This window comes from Micromesistius poutassou, assembly GCF_964030765.1.
Source record: "Micromesistius poutassou genome assembly, chromosome: 3".
NCBI classification, from domain to species: Eukaryota; Metazoa; Chordata; class Actinopteri; order Gadiformes; family Gadidae; genus Micromesistius; species Micromesistius poutassou.
Window position 1 is genome coordinate 2,043,014 of NC_140273.1, and position 15,461 is coordinate 2,058,474.

Genomic DNA, 15,461 nt, shown 5'->3' on the forward strand with positions numbered 1-15,461 from the left:
AATGACTTTGAGGGAGCAGCATTCATTGACATTAGAATTACTTATTTAGGGTGTTTATCAGACGCTTTTATCCAAAGCGACTTACAATAAGTACATTTGAGGGAAGAAGGAGAAACAACAATATATCTCTGTCGGTACAGTAAGGATGCTCATAGAACCAAGTGCCAAGCACTAACAACCGCTAGGTTAACCCATTCCCCGTATACAACAGAGATAGGATAGGATGCTACACTATGCTGAGTACTATTTGTAAGGACGTCCAGGATGTACAACACACAATATGTGCATACATTAAGTGCCAGGACGTTCAGCTCCGAGGCCTCGTTGAGTTCCTACCTGCTTGACCAGCTGCCTCTTCTTCTCCTCTCCCATCTCGTCACGCCCCAGCAGGTCCCTCTCGAACTGGGCCTTGAGCGCCTGCATGTTGACCTCCAGCCGCAGCTTGCCGTCCTCCGCCGCCTGCAGCTCGTCCTCCAGCTCCTCCAGCTGTGTCTTCATCTCGTCCACCTGGGCCTCCAGGCCACGCTTGGACTTCTCCAGCTCATGGACCTGGGAGGGAGGGAGGGAGTGAACCCCAATGTCAGCAGGTCTCCGTCAAAGTCTAGGTTTACGACAAAACGTTTAACTGGACGTTTTAGCCTTAGTTTCTCCAAATCGACAGACCTCAAAACATGGGTTCCTCTGAAAGAACTGATACATGCTGAACTTTGTCCGAATGTCTTTGCACTTACCAGTGTGTTTTGTCGGTCAAAATCGACTTAATCAAAATGACAGCGGATGCGAAACACCACAAAGCGCTACTCACACTCTTGCCGACGTCGTCCTTGGAGCTGACGAGGTCCTCCATCTCGGCCCTCAGACTCTTGTTGGCCCTCTCCAGCTCCTCCCGGGAGTCCTGGGCCTCGTCCAGAGCTCTGGCCAGGGACAGTGCCTTGGTCTCCTTCTCCCGGGCCTCGGCCTCCGCACGGTCACGCTCATCAGCGTACTTGCTTGAGATGCTCTTCTCCTCGGCCAGCATCTAGCAGGGACCACAGAAAGCCACAAGTCCATTTAGTATGCTGTAACATAACTTATGAACAATAGAACAACGTCCTTTGAACAATAATCTCTTTCCCAACAATTAAACTCTCTGTAAAGCGTTCTACAACATTGCATCGTCTGTAATATTAGTTGTTCACAACTCTCTAACCTGGTCAAACTTCTTCTGCTTCTTCTCCAGGTTGGAGACGTTCTGCCGCTGGTTGTCCAGGTCCATCAGGATGTCCTCCAGCTCCTGTCCCAGACGGTTCTTGGTCTTCTCCAGCTTGTCAAAGGCAGAGGCCTTCTCCTCGAACTGGGAGTTGGCCGCCTCCAGGTCCCTCTGCAGACGCTTCTTACCTTCCTCCAGCAGCTCCACGTTCCCACACATCTCGTCCAGCTTCTTCTTGGAGTCTGACAACTGAGGACAGAAAGAGAAGAAGAAGAAGAAGAAGAAGAAGAAGAAGAAGAAGAAGAAGAATGTAGGAGAGGGAGAAGAAGAAGAAGGAGAAGGAAAAGGAGAAGAAGAAGACAATAATTTTAAATAATTGAATAATCTGCCATTTAAAATGCCTCTTAAAAGTTATCTAAAATTCAAAGGACAAAATGTTGCATAGCTTCAAACCCATCACTGCCTTCCAGATACCCTCTCACCCCGAGTGCCCCCTGCGTGTGAGCTCTCTCACCTGGATGTTGAGGGTGGAGACGTGCCTCTCCACGTTCCTCTTGGCCTCCACCTCCTCGTCCAGCTGGTCCTGCAGGCTGTTCTTGTCGTCCTCCGCCTGCCGCAGCTTGGTGGAGAACTGGAGCTTCTGTCGGGTCTCCTCAGCCAGGAGCTCCTGGGGACACGCAGCGGGGGGGGGGGGGGGTCAGAGGTGAACACCTCAGCTTCAGTCAAACACCGGACCACCAGGGGTCTCGTTCCTCTGCTTCACACTGACCTGCGCGTCCTGGACCTGGGCGGAGAGCGTTGAGACGTCTTTGCTGAGTTTGATGTTCTTGCCCTCGGCTTCGTTCAGGAGGACGGTCACCGAATCCAGCTCGATCTGCAGGAAGACGACAGGACACACGCTCATGGTCTCAGACAGGAAGACGACAGGACACGCGCTCATGGTCTCAGACAGGAAGACGACAGGACACGCGCTCATGGTCTCAGACAGCACTGGTGGGAAACCTTCTTTGTGCGATACGAGAATCAATACACTTGCAGAAAATATTGATATTTTTTACATTTTTTATTATTTTAAATGTTTAGCTATTTTTATTAATAGACGAGTAACTGAAAAACTCAGTTTGGACCACGAATAGAGACAGAAATCCAGCACTTTACCTTTTCACAATAATTTTCTATTCATTGTTAGACAAATATCGTGATATATCGTTACTATTGATTGGAGAATCATTGTATCGCGATTTGATCGGTATCGTGGGCTATGTATCGCATATCGTATCGTAAGCTACCCTGTGATTCTCAACCCTAGACAGCAGTAGAGTCAGAATACATACGACGACTACAATGATCAGAAGAATATATAGAATATATTAATATGTATATGAATGAACGGTTCTGACCGTGATCTTGGTGCAGCGCTCGGCCAGCTCGCCCTTCTGCTTCTCGCTGTCGGTGAAGCGGACCTGCAGGTCGGTCAGCTGACCCTCCACCTTCTTCCTCTTGTGCTCCACGTCCTGCTTGGCCGTGGCCAGCGAGCGGACCTCCACGGTCAGGTCCGACGTCTCCTTCTCCAGCGCCTGCTTGGCCTTCTCCAGGGTGGACTTCACCTGCAGGTCAGGAGAGACGAGTCAGCAAGTGATGCTCACTAAGATTCACACTCTGTGTTCTAGTGCTCCCATTTGTGTCTGCAAACCTTACAGCAAACGGGCTTCAACACCACCCCCCTGCGCCCATGTCTGGAGGACCCTAGGTGGAGCATGGCAGCCATTGAGGTGGCGTGTAGCACCTGGGCTTAGCTCAGGCGGTAGAGCAGGTTGACTCTTCGACACTCCTAGCTGAGTGTCGAGGTGCCCCTGAGCAAGGCAGCTTACCCTAACTGCTCCTGACGAGCTGGCTGTCGCCTTGCATGGCTGACTCTGCCGTCGGTTTATTTCTGTTGTAAGTCGCTTCGGATAAAAGGGTCTGCTAAATGTAAATGTAAATGCATGCGCACTGCTGCAGTCATTTAGCAGACCGCTTTATCCAAAATGACATGCAGTCCACCTCTATTCCAGTCCTTTAACTGAGGACGTCGGGGATGGAACCCAGAGCGTCCCTGGGTGGTTCTCATTGAAGGGGTACTGGGGGGTGGAGGTGACGTACCCGTTTGGACTGCTCCAGCTGCTCCGTCAGCTCCTCCACCGCCTGTGTCTGCTTCTGCCTCATCTCGTGGACCTGGGCCTCGTGGGTGCGGTTCTCCTCCTCCATGGCCTTCTTGAGCGTGGTCACCTCATGCTCTCGCTTGGCTCTGAGACGGGGAGCAGATCAGTTCAGTGAATAAAAATAGATATACACATATATAACACACATTGTACACATGTATTTCAGCGGGATAAAGGCCTCATGATACTGCATAAATGATACACGGTGCCTTAATCAAAACTTGATCTGTTCACTGTAACTGTGAAGCAGTGGTTCTCAAATGGGGGAACGGGTACCGCTAGGGGTACTTTGGAGTACTGCCGATTTTTATTCACCCTGGGCAAGTTTCAACTCTGAAAGCTAGACACCAGAAAATTGACAAAATCAACAAGTGGTCGTAAATCTGACAACAAGGAAAATCCATGAAAAATAAAACGCATTTTTCATTTTTTTCTTTTTCTCCCAAAAATGTTGGGAAGGGAATACTCAGCTGAAAAAATATCTTATAGGGGTCCACTAGTAGAAGAACTTTGAGAACCACTAATGTAAAGAATCAAAGCAGAAGCCTAAAGGGGTGTGACCAGCGGGCTCTGACTCTAATGGGCGTGGCCGGCCGGCCCTGACTCTAAAGGGGCGTGGCCGGCCGGCCCTGACTCTAAAGGGGTGTGGCGGGCGGCTCTGACCTCAGCTCCTGCTGCGTGGCGGTGCTGTCCAGTGTGTCCTCCAGCTCAGACTTGAGGGCCTCCAGCTCCTCGCCCAGGTCCCTCTTGGTCTTCTCCGCCTTGTTGCGGGCGACCCGTTCTGAGTCCAGGTCCTCTTGCAGGTCTGAGATGTGGCCCTCCAACTCCCGGATCTTCTTCAGGGCGTTGTTCTTCTGTGCCGTCTCGTCCTCTAGCCTGGAGGGCGATACGATGCATATTTTATGTATGCAATGGATAGTCAACAGTATGCATTGTTACTCCCTTGCCTTAGGGGCTGCTCCAAGACACCTGTTCAAGTGTAACTTTGTAACATTGTTCTGGTGCTGGTAAATCAGAGTTAGAATGGATATCAACGTCTCGACCTGCATTCTTACGTCGCTCCATTACTTACAAGTTATCCTTCTATTATACAACAGTTAGTTCCGACCGGTCCCAACCGAGCAATTTGATTGGACAACGAGACATTCCATAGTGCTGATATACAGTATAACAGCACTGGGACTTTTCACAGACATAATCACTCCGCTGTACGGGCGTTCTAATAACCGTTATTAGCTAACGTTACATCAGCTGTTAAATAGCCTATCTTAGATTGTGGCAAACTTTGCACGGTAAAGATGGACATATTTCCAAAAATAACATTTGATTTGAACTATGAATGGTCATCATCAGACTCGGAGGACACAGAGTAGCGAGCTTGTGTCTAGGAATGTTTATGTACTGTATATGTGTTGCCTGGCAACAGCCTAGTCTCCCTTCAGTTGCGGAACTATTTTTGTTGGCGGAGCCGAATAAATGATTACTAAACAAACAAATCATAATCTCTTGTTTCTTATTACTGTTAACTAATAAAATGTGCTCGTAGCACTGTTGTATAAAAGCAATATCACACTCGAGGTCGTGCTGTTGTACTGTATATCAGCACGGTGTGATTATCTGCGGCACTCGGCCTGCGGCCTCGTGCCTACGACCGAATCACAGCCGTGCTGATATACAGTACAACAGCACTCCCTCTCGTGTGATATTGCTTAATTATAGCACAAACATAATGACATGGAGAATGGAAAGGTGTTGAAATGTTTAGACTATAAATGTAAGAGGATGGAATTTCCACCGCAGACGTAATTTGACCGCTACTGCTTATGTTTGGACTTTTACTCCAAAGGGCTACATTGGTTGTACGGTACAGCAGATTCTACTCTCACTTTGAAACAAAAGGATGTCACTGTGCTCAGCGTCTCACCTGGCCAACGCGTTCTGTAGCTCCTCCTCCTTCTTGGCCAGCTGGGCCTTGAGCTCGGCGATCTGGGCCTGAAGGTCGGCCAGCTGCTCCTGGAGGTCGTTGGACTCTGCCTCCAGCTTCCGCTTCACCTTGTCCAGCTCCTGGCGACCCTTCTCCTCCTTCTTCAGGCGGACTGGAGGAGGAGTCGGGAGGCATCAGGAGGTCAGAGCCACGGAGAAACATGGACTGAGGCTAGGGAGGCTTGTTATATGGAGTTATGAATCTGCACTATAAGTTAGATTGTTAAATGTATGTTGAGCCACGTCAAAGAAGATCTTCTGTTACGACAGACAATAACGTTTTCTGAATCTGAAATAGTGTAGATTAATTTGTTCCAAATGTGATGTTTTTGCCTTTTTCCCCACAAACCACATTGATTTAGAGATGAAGAAAGATGCAGCAGATCAAACGATTCCAAGCACCAGTGATGAGTGCCATGGAAGGTTACTGGGGCCTGGTTTAAGGTAAGTGTAGTATTATGGATACACGGCCCTGGTTTAAGGTAAGTGCAGTGCAATGGAAACACTAGGTCTAGGTTAAAGGTGAGGGCAGTATAATGTTTACCCTCCAGTTCAGAGATCATGGACTCGTGTTTGTTCTTGAGCTTGGTGAGGTTCTTGGACTTCTCCTCCTCCTCCGCCAGGTTGGTGCTAAAGTCTGCGATCCTCTCCTCCATCTGCTTCCTCTCCTACCCGTCCACAAACACAGATGGTGTAACATCAAATCTAACGGAAGAGTCTCTCATCTCACCAGGTTAGGGCTAGGGTTAGGGCAAATCACACTCGCACCTCGCTGGCATGATATCACTGCTTTAAGGGATGCATAACCTGCATATTGATGTATGTTATCAGTTCACACCACCACCACTTTACTCCAAGGGTAAAAGGTTGCATGTCGCAACAAACTGCATCCCGGTCTACGGAGGAGATGCAGCGAGCGTACCTTGACGCAGTGAGCGTACCTTGATGTAGCGAGCGTACCTTGACGCAGCGAGCGTACCTTGACGTAGCGAGCGTACCTTGCACAGCTTGTTGTTCTGGTCCTCCATCACCAGCACGTCGTCCTCCAGCTTCTTGATCTTGCCGTCGCAGGTGACCTTCTCCAGCTGGAGCTTCTGCCGCGCGTCCTCCTCCTCCTCCAGGTGTTCCTCCAGGTCCTGCAGCCCAGGGGTTCATCCATGTTCACATCCTTCGGCAGCGAGGTCATCGTGAACCCATGCATCCATTCATATGAACCCATACATGCATCAGCATCTTAGGCGTTGATCTAAGAATGCTCTCCAGCTCTCTCGAAAAAAGCTAAAAGAAGCTTTCAAGGTAAATTGAGATCAAAGAAGCAAGTGAGACCTGTAGTACCCGCAGTAGTCCCATGTCTAACTAGAACTAGTACTAGCAGTATGTCAATGTCTAACGAGTTGTAGCAGTAGTACTAGCAGTAGGTCCATGTCTAAAGGGTTCGCCAGCTCTCTAGAACAACAAACACAAAGAACCTTTAAGAGAAAAGGGAGACCAAGGAAGTGAACGAGACCTGCATCTGCTGCTGCATCTTCTTCTTGTCCACCATGAGGGCCTGGGCGCGGTCCTCCTCCTCCTCCAGACGCGCCTCCATCTCGTGGAGGATCTCCTCCAGCTCCTGCTTCTTGGCGCCCAGACGCACCCTCATCTCCTCAGCCTCGGCGTACAGCTCCGTCTCTGCCTGGAGCTGCTCCTGCAGGGCGTTCCTCTCCTCCAGAATCTGAGGAGGAGGAGGAGCAGACCCACCCACGGAGGAGAAGCAAGTTGAGGACAGAGGCAGGACCACACACTGACTGGAGGTCATACCCGTAGCCAGCTATGAGGTCAGCGAGGTCCGGACCTCCGTCATTTTAGTGATAAAAAAAAAAAAGGAACCTAAATGCAACTGTACAAAATCAGCGGTTGCACACTTCTCCGAGATGAGTAAATGCTTTATTCAGTTGAATAATTCAGCTGAAAAATAACTGAACCCCTGCAACTGAAGCCGCAACCAACCCCCCCCCCCCCCAGACCTCACAATTTTTCAAACCTTGGCCCTGCTTGAGGTCAGTAGAACACCTCCACCTGTTGCCCTCCCTGGGTTCTCCTTAGTTCTGCTCATGTTTAATATACAGTACGTGAATGTTTTGTACATGGATATTTTGTTTGACGATGATGAATGAATGAACCTACAGGTTCAAAATGTAGAACAATTTGTGTGGGGCCGTTTACCGATGTGTGCTTCAGGCTGATCTCCTTCAGCTCAAACTCAAACTTCACGGCGATCTCCTTGGCGCTCTTCAGCTCCTCGTCCTTCATGCCCATCTCCTCCTCCTGCCGGGTGACCTGGAGCAGAGGCTTGACCTGCATCCCGGCAGAGAGACCAGCAGAGAGAAAACAGGGGTTAGAGGACCGAGGGGGGGCAGAGAGACCAGTACAACGTGGGTTAGAGGCCGATGGAGGGGACGTTCTCCATGTAATGCTCGTGGTGCGTGGCGGGGTCTATCTCCTGACCTTGGTGAACAGCCTCCACCACTGCCAGTTCCTGAGCTTCAGGTAGGCGGCGCAGTTCCTCTGGATCACCTTCATGGCGGTCAGCTGCGCCTGCCTCTTGGCGAACGCCCTGGGAAGAAACACGGAATACTCTTTACAGCCTACGCAGAGTCCAGGTGAACTCTGAACAAGTGAGTCTTGAGTCTTTTGCGGACGCTGGTGAGATTCAACAGGAGGTGAGAAGTGAGAAGGCGGTGAGAAGCTTGGAGTCGTACTTCCTGGCCAGGAAGCCTCTGGCCTGCGACTGGAAGGCGATGATGACCACGGTGATCTTCAGGTCCCTCTCCTCCTCCAGCTGGGCCAGCACCCCCGTCCTGAAGAAGATCTTGCTCTGGCCGATCCGGTACAGGTTGGGGTCCAGGTCCAGATGTTTGATCTGCAGAGACAGAGAGGACCCGCGGGGACGTTTAGAAAGATTCAGCTGCAGTGTTTCAAAAACTATGCAAAAACAAGACTACTGCAGACTAGGGCTGCCTGCCTGTCGTGTTTGTGGGATTTTACAGTTTGACAGATGAGTTTACCATGAGGCAGCAGGCCTGCTTTCCATCCATGAAGCCTTTGGGGATGGCGTTCGCAGCCAGGATCTCATAACTGATGGGGTGGGGAGAGGAGCAAGAAGAATAGGGAGGACGTATGAAGGAGGAGACAAGGTCCAGAATACCACACCACATCCATCACTTGCATCAGAATCAGAATCCGATTCTTATTGTAAAAGTACACAAGAACACAATTCTTTGGCGTGGTTCCTCAACAGGCCATACACCTCAACAGCAACAATACAAGTTACTGTAAATAAGATAGTAATAATAAATCAAAGTTAGAAAGTAGCATGTGCTTACCGCTGGCGGTACTCCTGGAACAGGATCCTGTTGGGGAAGCCCTGTCTGCAGATGCGGATCCCCTCCAGCACTCCGTTACACCTCAGCTGCTCCAGCACCAGGTTGGCGTCCAGCTTGCCGGCCTGAACACAAACACACAGCAGGAGGACGCGGAGGAAGGGCTCGACGTCAGTGAAACTGATGAGAAGAAGGTGAAGGTCCTTCGTAAATCGAAGTCAACGACGAGTATATTCACACGCATGCTTTGGGGAACTATCAGCAGCACTTTCCTTTTAGTATTTCATTTCATTTCAAGCTTTTATAAAAAGGAATCTCAGAATATGAATATATTTACATTTACATTCAGGGCGTTTAGCAGACGCTTTTATCCAAAGCGACTTACAATAAAGTACATTTGTCAGAAGAAAGAGAAACAACAATATTTCCATGTCGGTACAGTAAGGGTATATGATATTTTAGATATGACAAACTACAGGATAGTACAGGATTGATAATTAATAGGGTTAGGGTTAGGGTTAAAAGATTACATTATTGTTGTTCATTGAGTCGACGTTAAAGGTCCCATGACACGCCACCAGGTGTGGTGTGATTAGCCGTCACAAGCCGTTCCCCTTCCCTCTTCCCCTTATGACATCACCAGTGAGTGTGTCCACCTAGATGTGTGCTGGATAGATGAGCAACGTTTGCTACATTCCACTGGGCCTGATCTATCCAGCACACATCTAGGTGGACTCGCTCACTGGTGATGTCATAAGGGGAAGACTTCCGAAACGGCTTGTAACGGCTAATCACACCACACCTGGTGGCGTGTCATGGGACCTTTAAGACATCTCTGGTGTCCGGCCTCCGTTCCTCACCCTCTTCTCGTGGTTGGGGATGATGCAGCGTACGAAGTTGGGCTGCGTGTTGTGCAGCGTGGTCATCAGCTTGGTCAGGGACTCCTTGTACAGCTGCCCCACCGTGCGGAACATCCCCTTCTTGGTCTTGGAGGAGCTGGGCATGGAGGAGTCGGACATCTTGGCGATGGTCTCCAGGCCCACCACTCTGTCAGCTGAACAACACACCATGAACACCTCGTTAAGAACAGCTGATTAACAGCACAAGATAACCTCGTTAAGAACGGGCTGATTAACAACACATGATCACCTCGTTAAGAATGAGCTGATTAACAACACACAATCACCTCGTTAAGAATAGGATGATTAACAACAGCCGATTAACAACACATGATCACCTCGTTAAGAATGGGATGATTAACAACAGCCGATTAACAACATATGATCACCTCGTTAAGAAGTGGTCAATTAACAACAGGTGATTAACAAGAAAACAGAAGGCTACAACAAAACAGCAGGCTCTCACCATCTTTCCAGAGGTCCTCCTAAAGACAGCTGTAAGAGCAGCAGGGTTATCTGAGGACTCTCACCATCCTTCCAGAGGTCCTCCTTAAGACAGTAGGACTCACCCTAACCCTTTCAAGAGGTCCTCCTAAAGACAGCTATAAGAGCAGCAGGGTTATCTGAGGACTCTCACCATCCTTCCAGAGGTCCTGCACGAAGGGGCTGGAGGAGTTGTTGAGCAGGGCGGTGACGTTGTCGTTCAGGGGGTCCATGTTCTTCGTCAGCCAGGCGGTGGCGTTGTAGCACACCTACACAACGGACAGGAGGAGCACAGGACGGCACTGACACATCTGTCTGTCTTTCTGTATATCCGTCTGTCTGTCTGTCCATCCGTCTGTCTGTCTGTCTGTCTGTCTGTCTGTCTGTCTGTCTGTCTGTCTGTCTGTCTGTCTGTCTGTCTGTCTGTCTGTCTGTCTGTCTGTCTGTCTGTCTGTCTGTCTGTCTGTCCGTCTGTCCGTCCGTCCGTCCGTCCGTCCATCCGTCCGTCCGTCCGTCTGTCTGTCTACTTACCTTCCCAGCGTAGTGAAGCACAGCAAACTCCGTCTTGTCTTTGAGCTGCTTGGGCTTGGAGAACTTGACGTGGTTCCCCTGCGTGTTCATCAGCTTCTCCACGAAGGAGATGTCCGTGGCCTTGGGGAACCAGCACTCCTCGTCCAGCAGGGCCAGGATGCCGGGGGGGTTGTTCTGGAAGAGACGGCAGAACCAGGTGAGACCATCCTCCCCGTGACCTCATATCGACCCCTTGGTGGTAGGGGTGGGACGAAACACAGATACGCCGATATGTCGTCGCCCTTCGCGCCATGCGATACGAGAATCACTGGTAACACTGGCGTCAGATATCGATATTTCAATTAATAAAATAAGGCCCTCTTAACAGATTTCCCTGCTCCTCCAGGTGGCGCTCAACATGAACGAGGGAAACTTGAATGGAGGTTAACTAGCCAAAGACGAGTCACTGAAAACCTGTTTCGATCGTGTATGAAGGCCGACATCCAGGACTTAACCTTCTAACAGTCATTTTATATTCATCGTTAGACATATATCGTGATGTATCGTTATAGGATTGTTATTCTATATACTATATATGTGTGTGTGTGTGTGTGTGTGTGTGTGTGTGTATGTGTGTGTGTGAGTGTGAAGTGTGAAGTGTGCCAGCCGTTCATCCACGTTGTGAACTCACGGGCCTCTCGATGAGCTCGATGCAGGGCTGCAGGTCCAGGCCGAAGTCGATGAAGTTCCAGTCGATGCCCTCGCGCTGGTACTCCTCCTGCTCCAGCACGAACATGGTGTGGTTGAAGAGCTGCTGCAGGCGCTCGTTGGTGTAGTTGATGCACAGCTGCTCAAACGAGTTGTCCTGCGGAGGTGGATGACACACAGGTGGTGAATATAACCACGTCAAATAGAAGAAATAGTCGTTGAAAGCCTAACGCGGGGCAGGTGCAGGGGTTCAGGCGGTGTGTGACTCTCACACCGAAAGGTACCAGGTTCCATCCCCCATGTCCGCAGAGCCACTGCAGGCAAGGATGGAAACATATTGTTTCCTTGTTGAAAGCCATGCAGTGAGGTTGACTCCTTGTTCATCTCTGTATGTGTGTGTGTGTGTGTGTGTGTGTGTGTGTGTGACTGTCTGTCTGTCTGTGTCTGTGTGTATATGTGTGTGCGTCTTTATGTATCTGTGTGTGTCTGTCTGTCTGTCTGTGTGTGTGTGTATATGTATGTGTGTATGTGTGTGTGTGTGTGTGTGTGTGTGTGTGTGTGTGTGTGTGTGAGTCTGCGATCGTACCTCAAAGATCTCGAAGCCGGCGATGTCGAGGATGCCCAGGAAGGAGGCCCCCTGCCGCTTGGTCTTGTCCAGCGCCTTGTTCACCTTCATCAGGATCCAGCGGAACAGGCGCTCGAACATGGCCTTGGCCAGCGCCTCGATGGCAAAGTCCGCCTGGACGCACACACACACGTACATGCACGAGCACACACACACACACACACACACACGAGCACATACACGTGCGCATACACACACACGAGCACATACACGCGTACATACACACGCACACACATGAGCACATACAGACAAAAGCAAATACACAGCCGCACGTACACACGCACGAGCACATACACGTAGGCACATGCACATACACACGCACACGGACATACACACACACGCATAGACGCACACACACACACACACACACACGCACGAGCACACACACATACACACACGCACAAGCACACACACGTTCACAAGCACACACAGACGCACACACACGGACACGTGCACATACATACACACACACGCACATACACACACACACACGCACATACACACACACACACGTACAAGCACATACACACGCACATACACGCACATACACACACACACACACACACACACACATACATACACACGCACACAGACACACACAAACACACCTGTGTTAATATTCTACCGGATACAACACAACTTGATTATTTCCCCGTGATCAACCTCCACTTTAGTCCAAAGCGAACCCCAGACGCGTGTCGCTCCTACCTGCTCCTTGGTCTGGGCCTTCTGCACCACCTCTCGGCCCACCTTGATGCGGGGGGTGAGGATGGCCCGGGTGAAGTCCGTCACGTTGATGCCCTGCAGGTGGCACACCTTCTGGGCGGCTGGTGGAGACAGAGCGGAGCGTTGAGATTGATAACCCACATTTCTGACGGAGAATACTTCTCGCCTGTCAACCACAGGTGTCTGATGTCTGATTGCAACGCGGCTCAATGGAAACGTAGGGATTAGGGTTTAGGTTCAAAATCTATTTTTCTAAAGCCCTCATTCATTCACAATCAGGGACATCTCTGTGTTAATAACACATGAATGGGATGGGATTGAACTAGTTCTAGCAGTAGTAGGAGTAGAACTAGCAGTATGTCTATACCTGTGTTGTCGGGCATGGTGGCCTGCTCCTGGTTCCTCTCCTTCTTGAACTCAATGTTCCCCAGCTGCATGACGGCGGAGCAAACCTTCATAATACCTGGAGCAGGAACACGGGTGGACAGGGTTAAGTCTCGAGACTACCGCCACCAGCGACCAGGGTAGACCGACCCATGGTACAGTGACGGTCATGGGAGACAGTAGACTACACTGATGAGAAGAGCAGGGAGGAGACGAGGAGAGGAGAGAAGAGGAGGGAAGAGGAGAGGAGAGGAGGAAAGAGGAGGAAAGAGGAGAGGAGAGGAGGGGTGAGAAGCGAAGAGGAGAGGAGAGAAGAGGAGGGGTGAGGAGAGAAGAGGAGAGCAGAGGAGAGGAGAGTAGAGGAGGATGGAGGATGGAGGATGCCCCTCCATTCTCCATCTTGGCTCCAAGCGGTCGCTGGCTGTCGTTTGGAGCCAAGACGGCCTCCAGGTAGAGTAAGGTCCACTGAGAGTCCCCCCGAGGGCTCCGGTCCGTACCCATCCTCTCCTCCTCCGTCAGCCCCATGATGCTCATGGCCTCCATGGTCTCCTCGTACATCTCGTCGTCCTGCTGGCCCGTGATCCCCACGTTCCCGAAGCTCAGGAAGCGGTAGTTCCCGAAGGACTCCAGCAGCAGCTCCTCTGGAGGAGATCCGAGATGGCGGCGGTCAGGTTATACTTCCTGCACGGATCTCTGGTCTGTGTGTGTGTGTGTGTGTGTGTGTGTGTGGGGTCCACACACTTGTATAATCATAAGCCAATCATAAGCCTCCCCCTTACCCCCCCCCCACACCCCTCTTACACACGTATTGTATGTTGTACGTCCTGGCACTTAAAAATACACATTACAATGCGACTGTTTCCACTGCATTTCATACATAATGTGTGTCAGCACATTCACACAGTCACAACAACATGAGTCACAAACATACTCAATCTGAATATGATGTTTGGTTCGTTCCTTCCTAGATATGAACCACGCAGACTTCAGCTCCACGGTCCACCTTACCTCGAACCTTGTCCTTGGCTCCGGCGATCATGTAGTAGAAGATGTGGAAGGCCCTCTCCGTCTTGGCCTGCCTGATGCAGCGAGACTTCTCCAGCAGGTCTGGTGGAGAAGGAGTCAAGGAGACACACAGGAGCAGCCTAGGAGCCACCTAGGAGCCACCTAGGAGCCACCTAGGAGCTACCTAGGAGTTACCTAGGCCTCAAGTTTACTGACGCAGACATAGCACACCCTAGGTCTTCTGTTTAGCCACATTGCTAATGGCATTCATTAATTGAGTGTAGAGATTATGTACAAATACACACTGATTAAATACTGCATACTTGTGAGTATAACATAAGATGAGAGTAACGTGTGTTTATAACATCTCAAAAAGGTGAGAGTAACATGTGTTTACAACATGTATTTTGGTAGGATACAAGTCTCAATGTTGGCTCCAACGATATAGCCGGTGACATCAAAGTTGATGCGAATAAATTTACCCTGTAAGAGAAATTAAGCAGGTGTTAGCTAATTAAATCATTTATTCAGACACTATACAACAATCAATAAATAACTAATACAAAAGGAAGGAATAGGTTTTACTATCGAAATAATGATATAACATATAAATAATAGATAATTAAATAATTTCTTTAAATCACATTGACACTATACAACAATCAATACATAACTAATGCACAATTAATTAATATGTTTCATTATCAAATTAATTATATAATATATACATAATAGATAAAAACTCACAAATCGGGAGGAATTATCGTTTTTAATGGTCTTGGCGTTTCCGAAAGCTTCCAGGATGGGGTTGGCCTGCAGGAGTTGTTTCTCTAGCTCCCCCTAGTGGACAGAGCGGGACACGCAGACATGTTCTTGTTATCATTCACAACGACACATTCAGTTAGGAGTGTAGTGCGGAGAGGAGAGTGATGGCAGATTAATATTAGATAATGAGAATCTCAGAGGAAAAATAAGATGTGTTTTTAAACTGTAGTTGTATCCGTCTCAAGTAGTTGAGGATGATTTCACTATGTTACTAATCCCTTAATCTCTTTAAGGGATTCCTAATCAGTAAAACAACTCTTTTAAGATGTGTTTTTGACTCGTCTTTTGACTGCACAATGTGGTCGGTGATGCTAAGTAAGTGAAATGATCCCCTAGCGTCTAGCTAATGGAGCTGATGCAGCTGATCAAAGAGTGATCCCCCTAGCATTTAGCTAATCCAGTTGATCAAAGGCCTCGGCCTAGCGACAGGTCAGATACAGTCGCCCCTGCCTTAAACACAGTCTCTCTGCTCTCGAAAAAGGCTAGACAGAAAAACACAGAATCATGTTTATGTTGTGTCCGTTTATGTTACTTTTATCACATACAACAGAGGATTCTATT

At 49.3% G+C, this 15,461-nt stretch overlaps 1 protein-coding gene across 3 annotated transcripts in view; it reads right to left on the reverse strand.

The window, feature by feature from the left end:
* Positions 1-15,461, reverse strand: part of myh11b (myosin, heavy chain 11b, smooth muscle) — a 35,624-nt gene that overhangs the window by 5,296 nt on the left and 14,867 nt on the right. For all 3 annotated transcript variants that reach the window (XM_084465791.1, XM_084465790.1, XM_084465792.1), the window contains 28 exons: positions 14,823-14,915; positions 14,495-14,558; positions 14,079-14,177; positions 13,568-13,711; positions 13,054-13,149; positions 12,669-12,787; positions 11,922-12,074; positions 11,319-11,492; positions 10,649-10,822; positions 10,272-10,386; positions 9,596-9,789; positions 8,739-8,860; positions 8,421-8,490; positions 8,115-8,275; positions 7,861-7,969; positions 7,579-7,710; positions 6,881-7,087; positions 6,372-6,509; positions 5,918-6,041; positions 5,315-5,486; positions 4,054-4,266; positions 3,332-3,476; positions 2,590-2,796; positions 1,959-2,063; positions 1,704-1,856; positions 1,190-1,438; positions 806-1,018; positions 337-549 (listed from right to left, as the gene is read on the reverse strand). In XM_084465791.1, coding sequence (XP_084321917.1) covers positions 337-549; positions 806-1,018; positions 1,190-1,438; positions 1,704-1,856; positions 1,959-2,063; positions 2,590-2,796; positions 3,332-3,476; positions 4,054-4,266; positions 5,315-5,486; positions 5,918-6,041; positions 6,372-6,509; positions 6,881-7,087; positions 7,579-7,710; positions 7,861-7,969; positions 8,115-8,275; positions 8,421-8,490; positions 8,739-8,860; positions 9,596-9,789; positions 10,272-10,386; positions 10,649-10,822; positions 11,319-11,492; positions 11,922-12,074; positions 12,669-12,787; positions 13,054-13,149; positions 13,568-13,711; positions 14,079-14,177; positions 14,495-14,558; positions 14,823-14,915 — 4,158 coding nt within the window. The remainder of the gene's footprint in view (positions 1-336; positions 550-805; positions 1,019-1,189; positions 1,439-1,703; positions 1,857-1,958; positions 2,064-2,589; positions 2,797-3,331; positions 3,477-4,053; positions 4,267-5,314; positions 5,487-5,917; positions 6,042-6,371; positions 6,510-6,880; positions 7,088-7,578; positions 7,711-7,860; positions 7,970-8,114; positions 8,276-8,420; positions 8,491-8,738; positions 8,861-9,595; positions 9,790-10,271; positions 10,387-10,648; positions 10,823-11,318; positions 11,493-11,921; positions 12,075-12,668; positions 12,788-13,053; positions 13,150-13,567; positions 13,712-14,078; positions 14,178-14,494; positions 14,559-14,822; positions 14,916-15,461) is intronic.